Source organism: Numida meleagris, chromosome 2, assembly GCF_002078875.1.
Source record: "Numida meleagris isolate 19003 breed g44 Domestic line chromosome 2, NumMel1.0, whole genome shotgun sequence".
Classification (NCBI taxonomy): Eukaryota; Metazoa; Chordata; class Aves; order Galliformes; family Numididae; genus Numida; species Numida meleagris.
This window is the reverse complement of record NC_034410.1, coordinates 143684538-143709556: the sequence shown is the minus strand read 5'-3', so window position 1 is coordinate 143709556 and position 25019 is coordinate 143684538. Positions and strand designations below refer to the sequence as shown.

Below are 25019 nucleotides of genomic sequence, written 5' to 3'. Positions count from 1 at the left end.
ATGGAAGCTCTCAGCAGCAGTGGGGGTGCATGGACTGCTGTCACTGAGCTGCCTTCTGAAAAACACAATGGGCTGCAGAGACACAGGGCAAGGCAGAGCATTCCCACCCCTGCTCTAGCCATGGAACAAAAACCCCTATCATCTTCTCAACATTTTACTGGAATATAAATGAAAATTACGCACTTCTACGCGTGTGAATACAACCCTGACTTTGGCTCAGGTGCTCTGTTCAGGAATTAATGTAGTAATACTTCATTACTATGTAAGTTGCACCATTTTCCACACCCACCCTTCCAAGCAGCCAGTTTTCAGCAATGTTCCTTGATTTTTTTCCTAGAAAGCAAAGATTACCCCATCTACCTCAGTGTCCAGGGTTGGCTGCAGGTCAGAAGCCCGGAGCACTGTAAGACTTTCCATCTGTTTTTAAATTACATCTACTCTGTTCCAGCACAAGGGCATTCAGCAAGAGATTTCAGCCATTCTCCAAGCACTGAGCTCAGCAGCTGTCCTCTGAAACAGTCACTGCTGCTCCCCCAGGTTAAGTTACCTGGTTCTGTAAACTGCCTGATGGAAGCCAGGCTGCTGCAGAGCACACTCAGGCTGTTCCAGCTTCACCAAAGAGGCCGCAGCATTTCTGCTAAAGCCAACCACATCCTATTGTCACTGTGGTAACATTTTCACCTTTGTCCATACACTGTGAGTGAAAAGTACTAATAACACAGCTCATATTGTCAGTGCTGAGCATGAGGAATGAACAAGGACAGCTGTAAAACCCCCGCATGACCACACAGGGACAGCCAGTTTTGTCACCGCAGGTAATGCAGCAATCCTTCAGAAGCACTAATTTAAGAGACAGAAATACCGTTAAGTGTTCTTTATTACAGGCAGGTACAAAAGTTTTTAGTCAAAAAGACCAAAGCCCATGTCATCATCAGATTCCTCCGATTCTTCTTTCTTTTCTTCTTCTTTCTTCTCCTCGGCTAGAAAAGAAAGAAGCTGTTAGAACCTTCCCATTTCCATCAGCTCATGAAGTCACGCAATAAAAGACTTCACCTCCAAGGACTTGTAACATTAAGAAGCAAAACCTGAGCAATGCTACCAAGCCCATCTCACAGCCCGATGAGAACAGCGCTCCTCCTACTACTAGGGAAGTGGCACTGCTCCCTCAAAATTCTGTGAAGCCTCCTAAGTTTCACAGAGCAGGTGCACTCTGTAGGCATCAGTGACATCCCAATGGCAATGTGAGGCAGCACCAGCGCTGCACACTGATTCAAAGTGCAACTTCTGCACAGCGGAAAAGGATCTGAGGGTGTCAGTGGAGGGCTGGGTGACCACAAGCCTGCAGCGTGCCCAGGTGGCCAAGAAGGCCAGTGGCATCGTGGCTTGTATCAGAAACAGCGCAGCCAGCAGGAGGTGATCATCTCTCTGTACACGGCACTGAGGCCGCAGTCGATCGCTGCGTGCAGCGCTGGGCCCCTCGCTACGCGGCGCGGAGATGCACCCCGCTCACTCACCGGGTGCAGCACCACCGCCCGCGGGCGCAGCACCACCCGCAGGAGCAGCCGCAGCCGGAGCTCCGCCACCGGCTCCTACGTTGCAGATGAGGCTTCCGATGTCGATGTTGGCCAGAGCCTGGGGAAGACAAGCACCGCCGAGACCTCGTTAACACGGCGGCGCGTCCCGCCTCAGCGCGGCGCTGAAGCGGCACGACGACGATCTTCTCCCCTCGCCCCCACGTACCTTAGCGAAGAGGCCCGGCCAGAACGGCTCCACGTTCACTCCCGCCGCCTTGATGAGGGCGTTGATCTTATCCTCCTGCCACAGAGAGAGCGCCGTTGAGGGCCCGGCCCTACCTCACGCCCCGCACCGCCGGCCATGCCGCGGCCCCGCCGCCATCTTGTGGCGGAGGACACCGGGCCGCGCCACTCACCGTGACGGTGACTTCGTCGTCGTGGAGGATGAGGGCGGAGTAGATGCACGCGAGCTCGGAGACGGAGGCCATGGTGGGGGCGCGGTGCCAGTCGCCGGGGAGAAACGGCCTTAGCTTCAGCTGAAGGACGCAGCACCTTGAGACGCCGGGGAGGAAAGGGAACGCGCGTGCTCCTTGGAGCTTTATAATGGCGCCATCAGCCAATCGCTGTCCCTCGAGCCAGAGCGCGGCCCAATCCTAGAGCAACGGAGGCGGGCCCGAAGGGAGAGCTCCGCCAATCGCAGCTCTGCGAGGGGTGATGGGAGATGACGGCGGCATTACCTCAGGAGCGCTGCCTGGGCGGCCGTGGGCGGCGCTGTGGTGTCTTTGCATCTCACGTCTTTTCTGACTTTTTTTTTTTTTTCCCTCTTTCCATTTTTTTTCTTTCAGAATGTTGTTGAAGTTCTGTAAATAAATCTAGGGAGTTAATCGCGGGCAGGATAAGCGACTGTGAGGGTGCCCGGAGAAGCTGTGGGTGCCCCGTCCCTGGGCGGGCTGTGAGGTCCCTTCCAACCCGAGCCATGCCGTGATTCTGTCCATCCTATAATGACAGTTCTCCTGTAGCAGCAAAGCGTACCCAGCAGCTTCGCGTTCCAGTGCTCCTCCACAGCAGGGGGAGACCCTGGGCTGAGGCGCACAGAGGGGCAGCCTGCATCCATCCCTCCCTGTGACGGGCAGCACAGGCGTTCATTCCCAGTCAAATCAACTTGCAGGTCTAGTTCAGAAGGAAGCTCATTTGTAGGATGTAAATATGCTCTAAATATCTAGAAGCAGAAACTGGAGTTTAGAGGGAAGTTGGTGTATAGGATATAACCGTGCTCCCAGTAGTAGAAATGGAGTTTGCTTAAGGGCATCAGAATCAGTGAATAACTCCTTTCTGTCAGCTGTAGCACCTGTGGAAATGCCCAGCTTGTGCAAAGGCTGAAAAGCCCGCAGGAGATCCGAGCTATCCCCGCCAGAAAGATTCCCTCCTAAGCAGATCCCACACCTGATTATATTTATGTGTGTGGAGGAAGGACCTGAAGAATGACTTGCCTAAGCAAAAGGAAGCATGGAGAGCTAGAACTTGTTAATGCAGCAGGATCACCCTCAGCCTTTATTAGAGCAGCCCACAAAAAGATGGCTGAAGCTTATATAGGTATTACTCCATCTAAAGATACTACCAGCTAAAAAGTAGTAAACTGAAAACTAAACATGTTGAATAGAAAGCGGTTTATTTTACAGGATTTAAATAGTGACTGCAAATCATTGCTCTCTTCTAACAATAGAGAAGAACCCAGCTTCACTGAACTTGGAGGTTCTGTGTATTCAAGGGATTCTTATTGGTGATGATCAGTATACTTTGTGCTGTTGTACTGAAACTGAATACATTTGTTTGGGTACAGTACTCAAGAGTTTCGATTGCTTGTGGATGAGAGGAAAGCTGAATGGTAGGGGCCAGCTTTTTCTGTGCTGTTTGAGTGGTGAAGGTATGAGTGGAAATTTGAGTGGGTCCTGGAAGAGGGAAGGACATGGATAACAGTAACAATCCTTAAGCTAAAAAATGATTAAATAATGCAGATGCATTATTCAAAATAAAATATTAAGCCCTAAAATTTGAAGGTGGCATTCACACAAGCTTAGGCTTTTTTTGGTAAAGATGTTAATTAAGGGAGATGTGTCTTCAACCTTGCTTGCTTCATGGCTGTCTTGCTGCATCTATTGAGTGACACTGACAGGATTTACCTGTAGGGGCTCAGAATAAAGTTATGATGAAAACAAATCACTGCATATATGTATATACACATGTGTATACATCCATTTAAAGAACTAGAGATTGCTGTGGTTGGACTGTTAACACTGATAAATCATGCCAGTTTTAAAATGTTTTAAAGCTGCACTTTTTCAGTAACTAATAGCTGACCACGAGTTATTGATGGTTTGGGGTCTCTGCTTTCCAAGCCTTTGCTGTTATCCCACAATGAAACACACAGCAGAAGCCCAGTATAAAGTTCCAGGTCACAGAGCAAGCTCTCACAGATGCTGTACAGGTCTGATAAACTAGGGCTGGTGCCTCTGGTCTGTTAATTGCAAGACAATAGTGTTTTCAGCAGGCATCGGGTAAGAAATTTCTAAGTAGTTATGTTGTATTGGTATGACTGTGTTTGGTTCAAAGGAAGCTAGCATTAAAATCAGCGTAGTGATTGTTCTGGGGTTCTAGAAAACTGCACTGTGTCATGACTCAGCACTGAGGAAGAGTAAGAAAGACGGATGAAGTGGCAAAGTCTTCTACCTGCGACTTGAAGGCAGCGTTTCCAAACACAAAACAACACGTGGGCTAGGCACTCAGCCAGGTGTAAGACCTGCAGGTGTGGAAGTCATTTGCCAGATGGAGAAAAGATACATTGACTGAAAAAAGCAAATGACAACAAAACATGATCCCCCGAGCCGCCAGGTAGGTTCTGTATTGCCTGGAATCACAGTCTTTCTGACTCTTGGGAGAGGGAAGGTGCTGGCAGATCATCAGGGTGCCCTGTTTTCATCTGAGTCACCGTGTAGGTGCTGTTCATCAGGACAGTTATCCCCTCCCGCATCCATTTTCCAGTTGTGGTACTAGTTTTTTTTCTTTGCTTTTGCAGGGTTGTTGTTGTAGTATTTTATTTTATTGTATTTTGACAACATGACTGCTCACCATAAAGTTGTTTTCTCCCAGTTTACTCACATCCAGTCTCAGGTACAGTATTTGATTCTTTTATCTTTTTTCCTGGGAACAAGTTTTTCCTTAGCTGATTTTTTTTCTGTGTTTTTACACTTCCTCATAACTGTGTTCAAACCCCCAAAATATGTTCATGCCTCAGTTGATGACTGCGTTGGGAAGTCCACAGAAACCTGTGTGGACAAAAAACCCCGAACTCTACTACGACTCGGAACAGTGAGAGTCAACACACACCATATCCCCAATAGGTGGTGCTGCACCTTTGTCATAGTTTTCAATTGTTATTGTGTTTGCTCTGATCACCTAGAGAAGTTAGTCCTTCATCAGGGAACTGAAGTCAGACCCTCAAAGTCTTTGTGACCAGGTGAACACGTTAGGTCAGGTCATAGTCGTGGTTTTTCTCACTTTTGTTCTGATCTCATTTTATATAATTATGCAAGTGACACAGAATATGTGAGAAATCTTAACGCACGTGCTCCAGAATAACATCTTGAAAGCCGGGTCACTCGAAGGCTGAAAAGAAAGTAAGTTTGGATCCCCTCGGAGTCAAGAATCAAATGTACATCTTTCTCCTCTGAGTGAAATTTTTGTCATTGTACCATTACTACTCATCCCTAATAGACATTTATAAACTGGCTTTGAATGTAATTTAGTTTAAAATGAAAAGGGTTGTTACTTAGCGAAGTCAAAATATGTTCTCTGATAAAAAGAAAAGCCACATATTCTGCCAGAGGCCTACTGCATATAAAATATTTACCCCCAAGCACCTCTGTTTGTATAAGTGTTTTTTAAAAGCCATTCTTAAATCCCATCACTACTTCCAAAACGATGAGAAAATGCACAGCTTTTCCAACACTAATTTAACTCCTTCTCTGGGAGGTCTCTAGGAAATTTCAGCTTGAAATCCAGCCCTTATCACAGCGCATTGTGTAAAACAGTCACATTCCTCTAAAGAAACTTGTGTTTCAGTAGTTCTTCTTACACTGTAATTGTTAATAGAGTATATAAAGAGCATGTAGAAAGGAAAGCTTTTATGGAACTTTCAAACCACTGTGATCCACAACTTTTTCAAAAACAGAGGGTTTTCCTGTTGGAGGTGGGGTTTTTTTTGGTGTGAAATTGCCCAGGAACAGATAATTAGATTTCACTGTGCTCCAAAACAGCAATTGTCAGTGACAGAACCCATTGGAAGTAATGGGGTGACATGGAGCAATGCGTGTGTCCTGTTCCTTCAGGAACAGAGGGAGACCAGCGCTGCACCTCTCCTCAGTGAACACAGAAATGTTGCTGGGAGCGTACAGCAGCGCAAAGGAACAGCGGGACTGCTAGACACGAAAGCCGTGTTTAAATAAAGCTGTTTGACTGATTTACTATTTAACCGATTGTGCAAGTCTGCAGCCATGTACACACAGCGATAAGCCCTGCTGCTTATGGAGTTCTAACCCCTTCACCCATCTCCTGCTGCTCGATAGCTTGTTATTTTCAAACTGATTGCAGGGTACTATCATTCTACTACTACTACTTCATTTTTTTTCTTTTGCAGCAGTGTGAGGTACGAGATGAAGTATCAGTACCTCCCTTCTGCATGTAAGCTCCGCTGACCATTGCTTTCAGTCCACTATTTCACAAGCAGAACGATGTAGAAAGGTGAGGCAGGATTATCAATGTTTGTGCGTCCAGCAGCCAGTCAGTTCGGTTCTTGTCTGCCTACACACAGCAATGGTCATTTGCCTGGAAGTACATACCGAGCTCACTCCACATATCTGCCTACCAACACCAGGAGCTCTTCTTTCATGCGGAAAAATAAAACACAGTAATCATTGCTCCTGTCCCGTGCCTCCTCACCTTGCAGGCTCCAAAGTTGTGAGTGTTCTGATGGAGGGCGATCTTATGAGTGAAACTGATATGTTATAATGTTTGACTGGAGTATATAAGATTTGATAAATATTTTGAGCACCGATGGACCTGATAATCAAATGCTTGCAATGCAATTGGTGATGGTGTGTATGTGAACGGCCACATCACGTCAGATGCCAGGGATCAAAAGTCACAGACTTTGAAATGCCACGATTACGCGTGACGGTGGCTTATTTTCATCTTGCATTCCTTGTATAGCAAACATAAGCCATGCTATTTCTGTTGCTATAACAATAAACAAACTGCTCACATGACGGTAGCCCTACTACTTTTTCTGCCCTTGTTTTTTTCACACATTTTTGAACCTGATAAGTGTCAAGACAGGCATATAGCATACAGCTATACGTACATTGTGTAGTCAGTGCTAGCGTGAGGCAGTAAATCTAGACTTAGCTTGGTGACATCGGGTGCTGGATGCTGGTTGCTAACTTCTCCACAATCACCGCTTTCAATGGACTTTCTAGAAACCTATCACTGTACTTGTGTGTTATCTTGTACTTAAATACAGAAGGTCCAGTGGTGTGGAAGTATGATAATGTTAGAGGGAGTTATCTTCCTAATCAGATTGAAGAGATTGATTTAAATATAGTATCAAAAACTCAGATGCAGATTGCATGATTTCCCACTGTCACATCAGCATTTAGGAGTGTCTAATATTTTCCTATCACAACAGTCCCTACTAAAGAGTCTGTCCCATTCCTTCTTATAGTCCCCTTTAGGTACTGAAAGGCCACTATCAGGTTTTCTCTTCTCCAGGCTGAACAGCCCCAGCTCTCTCAGCCTGTCCTCCCAGAAGAGGTGTTCCATCCCTGGGATCATTTTTGTGGCCCTTCTCTGGACCCACTCCAACAGGTCCACATCCCTCCTGCACTGAGGGCTCCACATTTGGACACAGTACTCCAGGTGAGGTCCCATCAGCACGGAGTAGAAGGCCAAGATCACCTCCTTGGAGCTGCTGCCCATGCTTCCTTTGAAGAGAAGGCTCCAAGGAGACCTGAGGGTGGTCCTTCAGAATGTAAGGGGGGGCTATGGGAAGGAAGAGGACAGACTCTTTAGCAGGGTCCATGGTGACACGACAAGGGGAAATAGTTTCGAACTAAAGGAGGGAACATTTAGATTCAAAATGAGAACAAAGTTTTTTTTTTTTCTGGTAAGGATGGTGAGGCACTGGCACAGGTTGCCCAGAGAGGTGGTGGATGCCCCGTCCCTGGAGGCATTCAGGGTCAGGCTGATCGGGGCTCTGAGCGCCCTGATGGAGCTGTAGGTGTCCCTGAGCATTGCAGGGGAGTTGGACTAGACAGCTTTTAGGGGCCTCTTCCAACTCAAACCATTCTATGATTCTACAATTCGATGTCTCTTTTATGTTCTGGCAATTGCTAGTTCGTATTCTCCTGCACTAAACTTTAAATAAAGATGGCCAGAGATTATCCCGTTGTACGAGGCACCACACCGCAGCTGGATTTCCTAGATACGACAAGAAGTCACAGCAGCGTTGCGTTGAAGAGGCAGCAAAAGAGGACGCGTGAGGTCCCCAAGTGTCACTGAAAGACGACACAAGTCGCTAACAGCGAAGCAGTGCGAGCACGGGAAAAGAATGTTCACATCCCCTCGAGAGCAGGAGGAGGAGGAGGAGGAGGAGGAGGAGGAGGAGGAGGCGGCGGAAGGGCGCGCCCCACTCCCCCCGGCCGTGCAGCGCTTCCCACCGCGGGGCCCGAGCAGGGCGGGCGGAGGCGGCGGGCGGGGCGCTCCTTCCCGTGACTGCGCGGCTCCTCCCTTCCCCCCGCCCACCTCCCCGATCCTCAGTGCCGCCGAGTAACCTGGTTTCCCGGCGTCGGCCCGGCCCTCTTCCCTCTTTTTTTTTCTCTTTTTTTTTCCCCCTCCTTTTCTTTTCCTCTCCCCTCCCCTCCCTTTCCTTCTCCTCCCCCTTCCCCCAACAACGTAACCGCCGCTCGAGCTTCTCTCCCTCCCTTTCCCTCCCTTTCCCTCCCCTTCGGCCGCCGCCGCGGTAGGGACCTGGAGCGAGGCGCCGCCTCCGCCGCCGCACACGGAGCCATGTACCCGGGAGCCAGCACCGCCGGACCCGGTGAGGCTTTGGCCGCTTTCCCTCGAGCCACCCGGGGCGGTTTTCTCGCTGTGGGGTTTCGAACTCGGGTCCCGCCTGGGGAGGGGGGGGCGGCGCACGAGGCGCTCTGTCAGCGGCCCCTCGCGGCGCGGCGCTGCGGGGCCGGAGGAGCGCGGGGGGGAACGCGGGCCTGGCTGCGGCCGCGGAGGCCACGGCGGGGGAAGGAGGGGTCAGGCCGCCCTCGGCACCGCGGGCCTGAGGCCCCCGAGAGGGGTCGCGTTCCCCCGCTCTCCTCTCCCCTCCCTCTGCCGGGGGCCGAGGCCGGGGGCTCTGCCCGCTCGGAGCCGCCCGGAGCGAGGCGGGGGCTGGTAGGGCTGCGCGGGGCGTCCGTGCCCTCGGCTGTGCGCTACGTGCCGCCCGCCTTCCCCGCGCCGGGCCCGGCTGTTCTGCCAGCTCGGCCTCCTGCCGGCGGCGCCGCGCTGCCCCTGGGGTCTCCATTTCCCCGCTCCGCGCCGTCCTGAGGTGCTCGGCGAACCGCGGCCCTCGTGCCTGGTTGCCTTGTTTAGACGGGGGCAAACGGCATCCACGTGTCCGGTAGGGCTGCAACGGGCGGCAGAGCTCTGACAAAGCTGTGCGTTCTGCGAGCGAAGCAGCGATGAATGCGGGCAGCAGAATGGTTCCCAACGCTCTCAGGGTCGTTTAATGTTATTTAGATTAACATTGTGCGAGTTAGCACAGCTAATGTGGGACGGGGCTTTTTACTGCTAGGCTGTTTCCGCCTTGTCGTTTCTAATGTAGAAACGACAGTGTTTGGGTGACTGGTACTTTAGAGGCTGTTTTCTTTTCCTAGAAAAGTTTCAGAGTAAGTAACTTTATATATTTTAGGCTACTGTTCTTAACAGGTTTTCATAAAATCTTCTTTGGAGGGGTGGTCTAGTGAGGAGTGAAAGGTGGAACCTGTAGCTGCTGCTCAGGAATTCTTCTTCTGTAAGAACATTCACACGCTAGCATCCACAGTTAGGTGCTGCCTTCTTTTTTCTTCCTCTGATCTGATTCTCCTTGAAGGAACAGGAATCAAGAAAGACAACTGCAGTGATTGCTTTTGTCTTAGGGGAATCTTTGTATTTCTTTGCATTTCTTCCTGCAGCTCTTGGAGGTGTTCGCTGGGTGTGCTGGGGGGAGCTGTGTGTATCCAGGCTCATATTCAAGGCTCTGGGTTTATGTAGGGGCTCTGCAGCTGTGTGTATCCAGGCTGATATTCAGGGCTCTGGCCTGATGTAGAACATCACTTGCACGTTTCAGTAACAATAGCAGTGTATAAGTATTGATTTAGTTATCTGCCTTGCTTCTAGTGTCTGGTTTTCTTGTTCATTCAATGTGAAGGTATTTGTGGGACTCATTGTGCTGTTGTTGCAAAGGCTGCTTACCTCCTGTTGATAAATGTTTTTCAAAATTGTGTGTAAAGAGCCAAAGGATTGAAAATACTTGCAGGCTGTGGGTTGGGAGTACTTTTGCATGTCCCTTTATCCTCCTACATTTGCTCTGTATGATCCTTCTGCCCTCCCTTTCATGCAGAATGATCTGACTCGCTACACCTAGTATATAAGGACATTTATCCCTTACCAGGATAACTCTGAGCATCAGGGTTTTGATATAACACTATCCTTTTACGGAGTCTGAGGTGGTTGTTCCACTCTAAACACTACCTCTGTGTCTCAGGCTCCTGCTCTTCTGCTTCCTTCAACCAAGCTCATCCTCAGTCTTCTTTACTTCCTAGTTTATCTCTGCAGCTCAGCCTTCTGCAGAGCTGGGCAGAGTCTCTTCTGGGGTATGAGCTGCAAGTTGTTCTCTGTGTCATGAGGATCTCTGCTTCCTTCCTGTAAAACCATCCACAGAGAGCCTGAGCAGCACGTTGGCTTCTAGCAGTCCAAATAGCTTCTTGCTCCGCATCAAACCGTAAGCGGGCTCTTTCTGTTAGAGGCTCCTACTGCAAACTTGGGGTAGTGCAGCAGCCCCTCTCTTTCTCTTAGGCCTCTTGGTGATTCCTCTCCTTAGACCACATGCAAAAGGCAGAGGACCAGTGCTGCCTTGCCTCTGTGTTCACATAAATTGCAAAAAGCAGCAGATCAGAGCATTAAAGCACCTCCTTATCATACCTAGATCCTGCTTCTCCCATCACCTAGGATCAGCCAGCTCCAGGCATCTGAGTGCATGTGCACCTGGACTGTGGCCCAAGGGGCTGCGTGTGGAATTTGGAAATCCATCACGTTCTGGGAGTTCGCACAACTGGTGAGAATTACCAGAGTATTTCGGCCTCCGATGGAGTTGGTATGGAAAAATACCTGACAAAAGGCAGCTATCCCTCTAGCAGAGATTCTAAGTGAGAGCCTTTGGGCTCTCCTGGATTGCAGCAAGCTGTGAGTAGCGTCTCAGCTGGGTTGGGATGCCTCCTAGGCGCTACCAAATCCTCAAGACCTTTGGTGGAGGCCAAGGTGAAGTTACACTGCTCGAGTTAGTCTTGATTATCCCCTGCTGCGGAATGCAGATGTATTGTGAGTATTTGCTCTGAACTCGAATAGAGGGAAATGTTAAGTATAGACTGGCTTATTCTTCTTCCATCCACCTCCTTACGTAGGTATGTTTTAACGATAGATGTTTCATGAGTGTGGGTGCTGAGATGATTTACTGGATCCACATTTCTCTGTTTGTCTATGTGTGTGCGCTTGAGTGTATGTTTCACATATATACATTATGTATATACGTTGATGTAGGGTATTCTGTTAGTGTGAATCTTGTCATCCACAAATCTGTAATCAAGTTGCTGTTCAATTATCATATATTTCACAAAATCATATTATTAATCTCCAAATTGGTTAATGATTGAGTGCTGTTAAAATTCAACCCTTTGATTTACCTCATAAACGTTAAATAGCTGCTAAACTCAACTGATGGAATTCGATTTTCGTTTCTGGCGATGACGAAACTGGTCTGGAAGTGGGGACCGTCAGCAGGAGGCTCAGCTGTATTGTGCAAGGCTCTGTGCGGGCTGCGCGCTGCAGTGAAAGGCCTCTTCCATACATTAATCTGACACCTGACATTGCCGAAATCCGGTTCGGAGGAACGGGTGAGAGTTGTCATTCGCAACCATCCAAGATTAACAGCTGTTGTGAATGCCCAAGAGTTCCGGCATCTATGTGTCAGCACATCCTTGACACCACTTGAATGTTCCCTTCCCGTGTCTTGTAACTTAGGCCTTGCCGCTGTTTGCTTCTCGATGTTGTTGATGCGTAGGAAGTACTTCACTCTTCGAGTTCCCACTGCCAAACTGGGCGCTGTGGCTAAGCCCGTTCTGTGGCATTGGCCTCCTGCCGGCGTAATGGCTCAGTCTGCCATGGGGCTGGCTATTTTCATGTTAGTTCTTTCTCTGTGTAACAGTATAGAGCAAGTTAGGTGGCCATAGCGGCAGTTTTTTGAAATTAGGTGAACATGGAAAAAAGCCCAAGTGGCATAGTGACAGAACGGGTTGTGTTGGAGGGAGCTCTTAAAGATCAGGTAGCTAGTAATAAAGACGCTGTTGTTATATAAATCTGGTTTGAAGAAGTGATTAAAACTTGCCTGACAGGACAAGGGGAAATGACCTCAAGCTGCACCACTGGAGGTTTAGGTCGGATATCAGGAAAAACTTCTTTCCAGAAAGGGTTGTTAAGCACTGGAACAGGCTCCCCGGGGAGGTGGTTGAGTCACCATCCCTGAACGTGTTTAAAAACCGTTTGGATGTGGTGCTCAGGGACATGATTTAGTGGTGGGTTGTTAGGGTTGTATGGTTAGGTTGTGATTGGACTTGATGATCTTGAAGGTCTTTTCCAACCTGAGCAATTCTGTGAACTTCTGTAACTTAGACAGCTGAGTATTTTTGTATTTCTAAATTCCAAGATTAGCATGCTACACATCCTGTTTCTTAGCCTTTGAAAAAGCATTTGATTTTGTCTGCTACTGGAGACGTTAATTTGTTGAGGCAGCAGTTGTCTGAAATACAGTGACTTTGTAAAGGGGGTTCTGACTTTCCCTGTGTCAAACACATGGAAACTAAGGCTATTTATTTTCTCACCTCTTGGTTGGTTATTGGATGAAAAGATGGCTGGTGTTGACATACATCCGACTGAAACTTTCTCCTTTCCTTGGCGAGCCAGCGTATACAAAAGATTCGCTGTATGGAAAGTAAAAGAGTTTATTCAGCAGCGATTCTCTTATTGACTGTACAAATAGCTTAATGAAACTTCAGGACTCATCAAAAATGGTGTTGCATGCGGTCTTCTTCATTTCGCGTCTTAGAGGAGCGCTTGGTCATCTTTTTAGTGACCAAATTTGTAATATTTGTAATAGCAGGAAGTACTACTACTTGGTAAATATGTGATCTCTGGCTTCCCTGACAATTCAGAAAAGTTGTCCGTGAGTATCTTATTGTTGGTAAGTTCCAGACTAGGAAAAAAAAAGAGCTGATGGAAAATATTACGTAGTTTTAACTGCAGTGGCTGTGGGTGAGGATCTGCTCCGTGCATTGGCTAAGGAATCGCCTTCAGTGTCGTGCATCTTTTCTGATGGGCGCACAGAGCAGCCCACCAGCACAAGAAGCGTCTCCTGGCCCGTTGGCTGGTCAGTACTGCGCTTTCCTACTTCGTGCAAGGGCTTTTTCTTTTTTGTTTCTTCTCCAATTTATTTTAGTACCTAAAGCTGAGCTTGAACATTTTCTTACTGATTTCATGCTTTCGACGTTGAAAAAGACAGATCTGAACAACATCCTCTCTGGATACATCACACAAGTCCAGTCTTTCTCACGTCTTATACCAGAGTTGTGACCTGTTAGTATGCTGTTTTCTTCAGTGGCCATTTCTTGGAAGTAGCACTTTGAAGAGACTTTTCAGTGCTGTTCAGGAAATGAGACGGAGCTGATGCCCATATCGTACTCAGGACTGTTTGATGGGCAGTGTGCTTAGTGAGTGCCATAGGTTACTGCCATTCGTTTGAACTTCTGTTGTAATTTCTGCTACTTTTACTACAGTACGGTATTATTTATAGTGTGTGTATGTGTACTTAGTGCTTTTAAATAAAATATAGTATGGGCATTTTTCTCATCTGTGTAGTCTTTTGTTTCTTGAATTAAGGAAAAATATGTATTGGAGACATCTTTACAGCTTTTCCGCAGCCATGAAGTCAAGTGGTACTGACGCCAGGTAGATATCTCACAACTTCCTAGGGGGAAAGACGCATGTAATGGAAGAATAAGCATATGGGGGTATTGTCTGTGCTTAGTGAACGTGCATGTAGAATCCTTTGATCAAGTACTGCTTACACTAAAGCAGAATGTCTTGGCCATTGATGTTATCTGATTAATCGAGGACAGTTGTTCCCCGTGGGAAACTGGGAAGAGGAGAACTATTCAGCTAGTTCTTAGATGGCCACATAAGGGTAAAAAGAGCAAAGGGAGCATTTCCCAGGTGAGCACGGAGGTGTTGGGTTGTTCAGGGGCCCTACACGATCAAGTGCAGTGGGCCAGAAAAGCAGGGACAAGGGGATGGAGTAATGTGATTGCTTAGCGTTACAGCTGTGTAGGTAGTAGGTGTTTCTTCTGTATTAAGTAGGTGGAATACTTTGGGAATTTAATGCATGAATACAGCAAAGTCTAAGATCATCTAGTCCAGCCATGAACCCATCCCCACCATAGCACTGAAACACAGCCCTTAGTGCCACATCTGCCTTTTTCTTGAGCACCTCCAGCGATGCCAACTCCGGCACTTCCCTGGGCAGCCTGTGCCTGTGCCAGTTCTGGCTGTGCTTTCCACAGCGCTGCCAAATTTTGGTTGTACTTGGGTTGTGAAACTGATGCTTTTTAACCACAGATGTGGTGAGAGTAGTACATTCTCTCCTGTTGTAATTTGTTTGTCCTCTTCTATTTCTGGCAGTGCTTCTCAGCTGTGTTTTGTCTCTGCTGTGTGTTTTAGTCTTCTTTTCACTCGAGAAACAAAACTCTTCATTGCTGAAAGCAGATTTAAAAGCTGCCTGCGTGCTAGCCTATAATTTCATGTGTGCCTTAAACGAGGCTGGTCTAGCAGTGCTGCAGGAAGAAATGGTTGTGCTGGCACTGTGGGATGCTGCATGATGCACTGCTCCAAACTAAACCCAAGTCTCTTGTTTGCTGCCTTCATCCCTTTGCCCTGGTGCATCCTTCCTGCTTTGCTTCTCTCAACACCAGTGGTAACAAGGTGTGGGACTTGTGTTGTGACTGCAGCAGCTGTCTGTGGGGCACACATGGAGTGGTCACTCTTTTGGGGGACGTGCTGTAATCTCTGCGTGGGAAGCTCAACACTGTAAAACCCATGGTGGTTTTTCCAGCACAGATTGATAGACAGGCATCAGCAGGCTGATGATTTTGTAGTTAGTCTGGAAAAAAACCCACTTCAGTGACTCCTTTCTGGCCAGGCTGTGGACTGACTTGCGAGGCAGCATTAGATGCTACCATGTGAGCGTGGGTGGCTCTTAGAGCTGCTCGTGTCACAGATCGCCTCTGTAGAACTGTGTGCTAGAGTGCATTTGTGTATTCCTATTCTGTCTGTGAGTTTCACACTAGAACTTACTAATGTGAGAAAGCAATACAGTGTGAGTTGTAATTTAGTACTAGGAAGTGTGTGGACGTACCAGTTCTGATTTGTTTTAAATAAGCCAATTTTAGAAGAATTCCCAAGAGGGGAGGATTCGCTGGCTTGGCTAGATCAATCTAAAAACTGTTTGAAGTTAAACTTGTCATGTAGATGAATAAGCCTTTAAAACGTAATTATTACTGGGGCCTTGTTAAATACCTTCTGAAACTTGTTTAGCAAGTGTTAACTAGTAAAGGACAGGCGTCTATTCATGCAAAGGCTGAATTCCTATCTAAATGTTTCTATGTTCTTGGCTTCGCTTATCCTTTGATAAAGAGCTTATTACATTGTCCTTTCATACAAGCCGTGGATTGCAGTGAATGCTCCCTTTCTGCTGTTCGTTAGGAGTTCCTCTGTTGGTTGGCCTCTCTTGCACTATCGTACTCCTCCATCATTTCTGACATCTTCGTTTGCTCTCACTTGGAGGGCGAGTCTGTGCATTTGGGGAGGGGGGGGATGTCTTCTTTGTGATTTTTAATACTGTTTTTTTTTATCCTAATTGCTGCTAAAATGCAGGACTTCTCAAACAACATTAAGCTTCAACTTGAGCTCTTTGGACTCTGTCCCTTTCTCAGCAGAAATGTTTGAGGTGTAGGTTTAAAAAAAAAAAAAATCAATTAAAAAAAACCACCAGCCCTCCAAACCGCAGACCAAACAAAAATAGAATTGAGGGTGCTGAGGTTCGGGTAGATATGACAGTGCAGAAGAACGAATGTCTCAGTGAACCCAATGTGTTTCTTCAGGGTTTAGTGAGGGAGCGCTTAGTTTCGATCTGTACAAGCCGCTCCGTGTGAATGAGGGTGCGTTGTCTGAAGAAGCGAGAGCTTCACTGAGGAGGAGGAAACTTCAGAGTGGATTCCCCCTGGGGTGAGGAAGTGGAGCTTTATTATTTAGGTTGTGTTGTGTGATTAGAATACAGTGGTGGTATACTTTTCCTAATTATTGCTGATTTGCAAATGTCCATTAATCCAAAACGTGGACAAACTTGTATATGCTTTCTTTGTTTGCTGCCTTTTACAGAATCCTTAGAACGGGCCACAAATGGAAACGTATGGGAGTAGCTGCAGTGTTGAATAAAATGTTAATAGTGGCACTGCACTGCAATTCATTTTTCCCTGGGAATGTGGCTCTCCCTATAGTCAGGTGTCATTACTCAATAGTCTCCTCCTATGCTTTTTGCTGTCACCACTCGGGTGGCGCGGTGCCACAGCTGGGTCTTCATTTGTTTTGACTAATATGAGAACTGAAGTTGGCTACAGGAAGCAGGTGGAAGAAAAAAGCTGTAGTGGGGGAAAAACATCACAGAAGCATTCAACTGAAAGCCTACGCTTCTCATGTCTCAATTATTCCATTATTGCAAACCTGTATTTTACTGCTCCTCTCAGCGATGCTAAAAACCACAGCCATATCTCTTAAAACCGCGCGGTATGCCATTGGATCTCTTGCATGGTAAAGATGCTCCTGCAGCTGCTTTTGCTATCTAAAATGATAAATTAACTGTGAATTTCCTACTTTGAAACTGAGCCATGGGAGTGTTTGTATTTTTTAGATTAATCTGCTGTGTGTCTGGGCAAAGATTTCTTTTCAAAGAGAAGCTTCTGAATTACGAGTTCACCTGAGCGATTCTGTGATTCTGTCTGAAGAGTTCCATTTTGTACATTAAAAATATCTTAGGCATGACGACGTCTTAAACTTTGTCTTTTCAGAGTTTAGACAAAAACAGTTATTGCAAGTCTGTGGAGGTATGAATATATCTGCAGAGGTACAGCACAAAATATGTCCATCCTGGCATACTTCTTCAATAAGCATTGACAAATCACTTCTGTGTTTTGCTAAATTGGATACAATACGAATGTCACTGGGCAAAAGGTGTAGAAGTGCTTAAGGTGATGGGTTTGGGGCTATGTAGCCCTCGCTGAGTTCTGTTTCTGGCACTAGCTTCAATGGTGCTGTGGACTGAGTGCAAGTTCTCACTCGTCTGATGGTCACAACAAGTAGTTTGGTAGAAACTTCAGCCCGGCCTTTGAAATAAGTATGCAACACTAACGAGTTTTCCTTAATAAAGACGTGCTTTACCAGCCTACCAGTGACTTGAGGGGGGGAAAAAAAAGGGAAAGGAAAGCTGATGACAGTGGAGGCTGAGTTGTATCATTTTGTACATAACTATGTGGTCTCAAGTGTTGCAGTATGAGTGTCAGCTAACAAAGGAAGTAAGCTGCACTTCTTAACATAAATGCAGCGCTTCAGAGCATGGAGGTAAAGGGAGGTAAGGTGGAATGAAGGACACACAATTTCTTTTCTTCCTTATGAAAGGTCAGAAGCAGCATGAAGGAAGGAGTGCGTGCTATTTGGGTGTTTTCTTCTTTTCTAAGATAATGTATGTATTCACTGCGTCATTCTTCTCCATTGCCAGAGGCTTGAGGTTGTATTGAATGGAGGCACTGTTCTTTATGAATGCAGAAAATACCACTAGAGTTTTTTAACTGTTATTTTAAATCCTTAGAAATACCTGGAATTAGTTCAGCACTTACTAAGGTAATGAGAACAGAACGAGTCGTTATGGTCAACTGTGATAAATAGCACTAAGATCAATCTCCATGTTTCCCCCTTTCATCTAGTAGAGATCTGCTGGAAGGTGAAGTTACTTTCTAGGCTCCATTCACATTAACTTTCAGCTGGATTACTGACTTGTAGGTAAGTCGTAAGCACTCACTCCACTATTTGGGTGGTGCTCACGGTTTTCAGTGGATAACTTAATTCAACATTACTGTTCTCAATTAAAAGAATTCTCTGTTTCCCTCAGGAAGAATTTCAGTGGTACTTTGTACAGCTTTGCATGCAGGTATCCGTCAAGCCACACGGCTTATTAATGGTAGGGATAGCTGCTGGATGCTCCGTGTGTGTCTTGAATGCTCTGTGCTGCTCCTCTGCTGCTCACCCCAACTTGTAAGTGGAGTTCTTGTAGTCTCTCACGTATCCATGTTGGAAACCTGGCCATGACTTGTAAAGCAGACAGGATTGATGTCTTGTTTCTCCCTTTCATCTCTGACCACGCTTACACCGTGGGCGTCTGGAAGGAATTCTGATCTCTGTGGAGGTCGTTGCATCGCATCCTGCAGTAGGGAGAAATCACATCCATGTCTTACAGCGGGGTGGGGAAGTATCCAGGATAACCAAGGCAGCTGTAGATCTGTAACTGATTATTTGTTCTAGGCAAAATAATACAACGTTTGACTTGGTAATTAACACTACTTCAAATCTCTTGCAGTAAGTGACAATTATTACATAAAAATGATCTCTAGATTAAGTCTACTGAACATAATGAGATCACAGATTTGAAGGCAATGCTGTTTATCCAACACTTCTGCGTCTTATCTGAATACTGAATTGCATTAAGGAACACAAAGGAATTAGAAGCAATTTGGCTCCAGTGAGATTCCCGAGAGCGTCATACAGGGGCCTTAAAATAAGACCAGATACGAAGGCGACTCATAGAGATAACAGAAACAAAACACTTCAAGGCAGAACAAGGAGGAATGTAGGTGGTTGAAGTTTCTTTAAGGCTTGGGTTCCAAGTGTGAATGGAAACACATGGTGGGCTGAAACAACGTTTGGATGAAGATCAATGACAGGAGTATGTGGCGGGGGTCAGTACTGAGACCAGTGACCTTTAGTATCTTCATCAGTGACATTGACAGTTGGAATGAGTGCCCCCCTCAGCAAGTTTGCTAATGACACCAAGCTGTGTGATGTGGTCAACATGCCTGAGGGATGGGATGCCATCCAGGGTGACCTAGAAAGGCTTGAGCAGTGGGCCCAGGAGAACCTCATGAGGGTCAACAAAGCCAGGTGCAAGGTCTTACTCCTGGGTCATGGCAACTCCTGTTATCAGTGCAAGCTGGGGGATGTAAGGATAGAGCACAGCCCTGCTGAAAAGGCCCTGAGGCTGCTGGTGGATGGGAGCTGGACATGAGCCAGCAATGTGCCCTCATAGCCCAGAAAGCCAACCCTATCCTGGGCTGCATCAAAAGAAGCGTGGCCAGCAGGGCAAGAGAGGTGATTCTGCCCTTCCACTCTGAGCTAGTGAGACCTCACCTGGAGTACTGCATCCAGATGTGGAGTCCTCAGTACAGGAGAGGCATGGATCTGTTGGAGTGCGTCCTGAGGAGGGGCACAAGAACGATCCAAGGGATGGAGCAGTTTCCCTCTGAGGACAGGCTGAGAGAGCTGGAGAAGAGAAGGCTGCAAGGTGACCTGAGAGCAGCTTTTCAGTATTTAAAGGGGGCTGTAAGAAAGGAGGAGACAGACTCTTTAGCAGAGTCTGTTGCAACAGGACAAGGAGAAATGGTTTCAAACTAAAAGGGGGGATATTTAGATTGGACATAGGGAAAATGTTTTTTTTACAATAAGGTTAGTGAGGCACTGGCACAGGTTGCCCAGAGAGGTGGTGGAAACCCCATTCCTGTAGACACTCAAAATCAGGCTGGACAGGGCTCTGGGTAACCTGATGGAGCTGTAGGTGTCAGGGGAATTGGACTCGATGGCCTTTAAGGGCCCCTTCCAACTCAAATGATTGTGTGATGAGAAGTGAGTGTTTGAGAGAAGCACAAGAGCAGTGATGGGCAGCAGGAATTCTCCATTCCCGAGTGATTGAACTCTGGATAGCATTGTAGGGCCATTCCAGGAAAATAATCATTTAACAGCTCTTGGCTAGGAAACTCAAGGAGAATAGAAGATGATGATTACCAGGAGGCTCTCCTCCTCCCCACTCTCCTTTTTTGTTTTTTGTTTTCTTTCCTCCTGAGGACAGCTTTAGTAATGTGTTTGCTCTCCATCCAATTGAATAATTGTCCTCATTGATACTGCTAGGACAAGAAGTGGTTACAGGATTATAACCTCAGTAAATCTTAGATTGTCTTCGTTTGCATAAAAGGGTAGGAATAATTGTTTTTGCTCTTTGCTCTCATTCGTTTCAGATGCTTATCAGGTTACTTGCCCTTCTGGGCTCTATCAAGTATTGTTTTTCAAGAGGATGTGTTATTAGCAGGAAGTCATCCGGCAATCACGCCTTAGTATGGGATCTTCAGTAGTTGATATTTAAGATAATGCTGTAATACAGACTTAAATGTAGTTCTCACATCGCTGTGTCTTCAGTTTCCCTCCAGCACTTCCCTTGTGGTTTGTTGAATTGTGGGGGATAACTGATCGGGCTGTTTGCTTGTGTATCCTCTAATCCAACAGTGCTGTACCTGAACTGAAGAAGTTAGTTTCTGTACTCCAAAAACATGCTTAATAAGCAGCAAAGACAGATGTATAGATGCCTCTGCCCTCCATAATATCAAGGGACTATTAGCTGCAGCTTGGAGTTTGCCTTATCTCTTACAAAACACTGCAAGCCCTCTTCCTATCTTTCTCCAGCCATTCCTAACAGAAAACCAGTTCAGAAGTTAAACTTCTTTAAAAACATATACTGTAAGAAAGCCTGAAGTTGGCCCAAAGCTGAAGACGGTGTGCAAAGACATTCTGACGTACTTACATATGGCTTAGAGAATTGGGTTTGTTGAACTGTGAGGACAGCTAAGGTAATCTGCAAGTTCCTAAGGGCAAGATCTGGAGGAGATAGACGTGGACTTAGGGAAGGTGCACTGGGGACGGGGTGAAAGACAGAAGCAGCAACACAGGAAACTAGCTAATAATACTGCAAGTTTCTTTTACCATGAGAGTAATCAACCACTGGAACCAGTTGTAAGAGTTGCTTTGGAAACTTTCTGAGGAGGAGAGTGGTCATGTCTGGTCTCTTCCAGCTCACTCTGTGCTCTTACGGTATCCAGCACCTCCTGCACTGCTGCCTCTTGAAGCACATGCATCCCTTCTTTTGCTGGTCTTGGTTCTGAACCAGATCACGATAAGCACATTCTTGTTTTTGTTTCCTGCGGGTCTGGGGGCCAAGCAGCTGATCAGTAGCTGAGCTCAGGTTCATAACCTCCCAGCTGGGAAGAGCGTTGACGCTCTTAAACATCTCCTTTTCACATGGCAGCTTCTGGCAGTGGCAGCTGTATGGTAGGTCAGCGCAGCGATATCTGAAAACACCCGCACCGATGAGCCGGAATAACCGCCCTGGTGTCTGATAATAGAAACCTCAACTGAAAGCGGATCTTCTGAATAAGGCTTCCTTCCTTCACAGCAGTTTCACTTACAGACCATATTTTGAAAGAAATAGTTTGAGAGACTTCCTATGACAGATGTAGGCTGCGTTAGCTCAATGCTAGAGTGTTCTTTGAGCTGTGAAAACATCACCAGGTAATTAAATGTGTTAGGACTCGCTACAGAAGAAAACGTATTGACATAATTACAGTAGTAGAATTATGCTTGGATGATGTCCTGTGTCAACAAGCCCTTCTAGATGCAGCTAGCTTGGCTGCTTCTTATTTAGTAACTCATTAGGCCTCTGCATGTTAATGACATAATTCCACGCGAAAAATCTTTTGTATGTGCTTCTAGTGCTGAGCAACACTTCAGAGAACTGAACAACCTTAAGTTTTACAACATTGTGAAGAATAAGGGACAGTGCTCAGAGCCTCCATCTAGGTGATAAATAAAGCAGCCCTGACAATTCAGTTCCACGAGTGGTTGGGTTTTGGAGCGGGAGAGGAGCGCGATCGGAAGCGTGGCTCATTCATTCCTTTCACATGCTGGGAGTGTCTTGGCCCCGTGGCTCCTTGAGTCACTCTTATCTCCGGTTTGGATCTGCAATATTTTGATGGAGTAGAAGTCTGCATGCAGCCAGCCTTGAATTTGCAGCACTGTTGTAAACTTGCAGAACTCTGCACTAAATAATATTTCTGTGCATTTCTGTGTGTGAGCCCAGCTCCTCTGCCACCTCCTTTTTCCTTCTGCTCTCTTAACAGAGTAATTCTGCTTGTGGTTTATTGTTCTTTAAGAAAAACTGCCATGAGGTGGTTATTTTTCTAATATCCAGATTTTCTCCAATGTCATTTTTTTTGGTAGAAATTACAGTTGTTAAGAGTGATAACTTTGAACGTTTGGTCTATGTAAATTGGATGAATTCTAATAGGAAGCCTGTTATTTCACAATTCCACTTAAGCCTGAACACATTATACTGGCACCTCATTACTGAATATCCAGCGTACCTTACTTCGAACTTTGCAAATAGAGCTCTGTGTTTTCGTGATGGTCTCGGTCATCATATCAAAGCTGTAACATCCTTATTATTCACATTGTCATGGAGCAAACGAGCAAGGAGCTTCTGATGCATATCACAAGGATGTTTCAGTGTACTCGTCTTTCATCTTCTAATTCATTCTCCCCTTGACAGCTCTTCAAAAGTAAAATCCAGTGCACGTAGACTTTCAGAATACTGTCTGAAAGCATTGCCTGTGTTTCCAAAGGAGTCTCTGAAAACCAGGAACGGAGCAAAAAACCACAGGAGTGTGTTTGGAAGACTGCCAGAGGCAGCACTTTGGGCTCTGGTGGGTGAGTTGTGGCAGGCTTCCACGGGCAGAGTGTATCTGTATCCTCTGCAACACCTCCCCTGAAGAGAAGCATTCCCATATAGAATCAGTAAGGCTGGAAAAGACCGCTATGATCGTGGTGTAGTCCAAGCATCGACCCATCACCACCATGCCCAGTAGACCATGTCCCTTATGTGCACATAGGTACAGCCCTCAGTCCTGTAGCTAACGCGTGTGTATCTGCTTCGTGCCACAGGAATAGAGGTTGACTGCTTATCAGGTCAGTGCTGCTGTTTAATAAACAGTGCTTATCTCCTCGAAGCACCACCCTGCCCTATATAAGTCTGCTCAGTGAGTTGAGCCAGAAATAACTTTAATTGGATCATTTAAAAAAGATGAAGTTTAGAAGTGAAAATAGCTGATGTTGCTGGTTGTCCTTTCTGAAGAGCCTGGTTCTGTTCTCCACTGTGTGTGTGAATTGTTCCATATCTTTCCCCAGAAATTTGCATTGTTCATGTTATCTCTGTAATTTGCTTATATGCCCTCACTTTTGTTTACAATTTGTCACTAAGCTCCAGTGTTCTTCCTTGAATATTTGTAAATACAGCTTCATTATATCCATGCGAGAAGTAATGAGCAATCCCATTCTAAGGAGTAGGCAGATGTTAGTTACCAATCTCTCCAGTATTACGTAGCTTTGCAGCATAAACAGCTTGCGGTGCTTCTGCCCTCCATGGTGCTAGTGCTTTTGTTTCCAAATCTGAACAACTTGAGGCCAGTTTTTGGAAATACGGAAAAATAATGTATCAAATCCGGCGCAGCAAAAGAAAGGGCAGAGAAATTGGGTTATGGTAGTAAGCACAGCAGTGTTAGAAAGCATAATGGCATGGGGAAGGGCAATTCTTAATATGGGTAAATAGTAGTTGAACAGGTCACAGTGGTAAGGCAAATCATAATGCAGCCAAGATACAGAGCATGGATAAAAAGAAACAAATATTCCAAGAGAAGTGCCAAGAGAGGAGAATAGAAACTGTGGGAATGATCGTAGAATCGTAGAATGGCCTGGGTTGAAAAGGGCCTCAAAGATCATCGAGTTTCAACCCCCCTGCTGAGTGCCAGGTCGCCAACCGCTAGACCAGGCTGCCCAGAGCCACGTCCAGCCTGGCCTTGAATGCCTCCAGGGACGGGGCATCCACAACCTCCCTGGGCAACCTGTTCCAGTGCGGCACCACCCTCTGAGTGAAAAACTTCCTCCTAATATCTAACCTAAATCTCCTCTGTCTCGGTTTAAAACCATTCCCCCTTGTCCTATCGCTGTCCACCCTCATGAACAATCGATCCCCCTCCTGTTTATACGCTCCCTTCAAGTATTGGAAGGCCACAATGAGGTCTCCCCAGAGCCTTCTCTTCTCCAAGCTAAAGAGGCCCAGTTCCCTCAACCTTTCCTCATAGGAGAAGTGCTCCAGCCTCTGATCATCTTGGTGGCCCTCCTCTAAACTCTCTCCAAGAGCTCCACATCCTTCTTGTGCTGGGGGCCTCAGGCCTGGACGCAGTACTCCAGATGGGGCCTCACAAGAGCCAAGTAGAGGGGCACAATCCCCTCCCTCTCCCTGCTGGCCACTCCTCTTTTAATGCAGCCCAGAACACAGTTGGCCTTCCAGGCTGCCAGTGCACACTGCTGGCTCATGTCCAGCTTCTCATCCAACAGGATGCCCATGATGGAACATGCATCATCACCATTGTGAAAGAACAGACCTTCAGGAATGAGAATCTTGAACAGATTTTTCAGGTTACTGTTGGAGAATCACAGTTTTTAAGATGTCAAAGGTAGTTTAAGTGGTGTCAACTCCTTTTTAGAGGTGTTAGCTCAAATAAAAGTGGTGAGGTTTTTTGTTTCAGTATCTGTTTTGGAACTGAGATTCTTCATAGATAGTGCTCTGGTTCTTGCTTTTCCACCAGTGCCTGCTTAGCATCTCAAAATCCCGCCCAGCTGACTTGTGGTATAGGAAAATGCAATCTATTTTAAGATTCTGGTCAATAATGAGGACTAGGAAACAGCAAGTAGTGAACCGGCACGGGAAGGAGAGATGAAAAATGGATGGACTCCTGATAGCAGGTTTTCTTTCCAGTTTTTAAGTTGTTACCAGTTTGAACGTCCCCTACTTCATTGGATAAACAGCCTGTAAATGTGTTGAATTCCGCTGAATGT

The 25019-nt window shown here is 46.4% G+C and overlaps 2 protein-coding genes across 5 annotated transcripts in view; one reads left to right on the top strand and one right to left on the bottom strand.

Annotated features, from left to right (window-relative positions):
- On the bottom strand, positions 860-2106 carry RPLP1 (ribosomal protein lateral stalk subunit P1). Its single transcript, XM_021387149.1, has 4 exons — positions 1931-2106; positions 1741-1815; positions 1515-1632; positions 860-980 (listed from the first exon to the last, which is right to left on the bottom strand). The coding sequence occupies exons 1-4, from the start codon at positions 2000-2002 to the stop codon at positions 901-903; spliced, it is 345 nt and encodes a 114-aa protein (XP_021242824.1). The 5' UTR covers positions 2003-2106; the 3' UTR covers positions 860-900.
- The window catches only part of AGO2 (argonaute 2, RISC catalytic component), a 55672-nt gene continuing 39028 nt past the window's right edge, over positions 8376-25019 (top strand). The window contains exon 1 of one of the 4 annotated variants that reach the window (XM_021387139.1): positions 8376-8664. In XM_021387139.1, coding sequence (XP_021242814.1) covers positions 8634-8664 — 31 coding nt within the window. In that variant the 5' untranslated portion in view covers positions 8376-8633. Of the gene's footprint in view, positions 8665-15953; positions 18285-24470; positions 24927-25019 lie in introns of those variants that run through there. The other 3 variants (XM_021387137.1, XM_021387138.1, XM_021387140.1) reach the window with 3 other exon arrangements.

Bases quoted from the DNA above. Each gene is read 5' to 3' on its own strand.
- RPLP1 (XM_021387149.1), bottom strand. From the start codon at position 2,002: ATGGCCTCCGTCTCCGAGCTCGCGTGCATCTACTCCGCCCTCATCCTC. The intron at 1,633-1,740 runs GTACGTGGGGGC...TGTCTTCCCCAG, and splicing joins GGCCGGGCCTCTTCGCTAAG to GCTCTGGCCAACATCGACAT. The intron at 981-1,514 runs GTGAGTGAGCGG...TTTCTTTTCTAG, and splicing joins GGGCGGTGGTGCTGCACCCG to CCGAGGAGAAGAAAGAAGAA.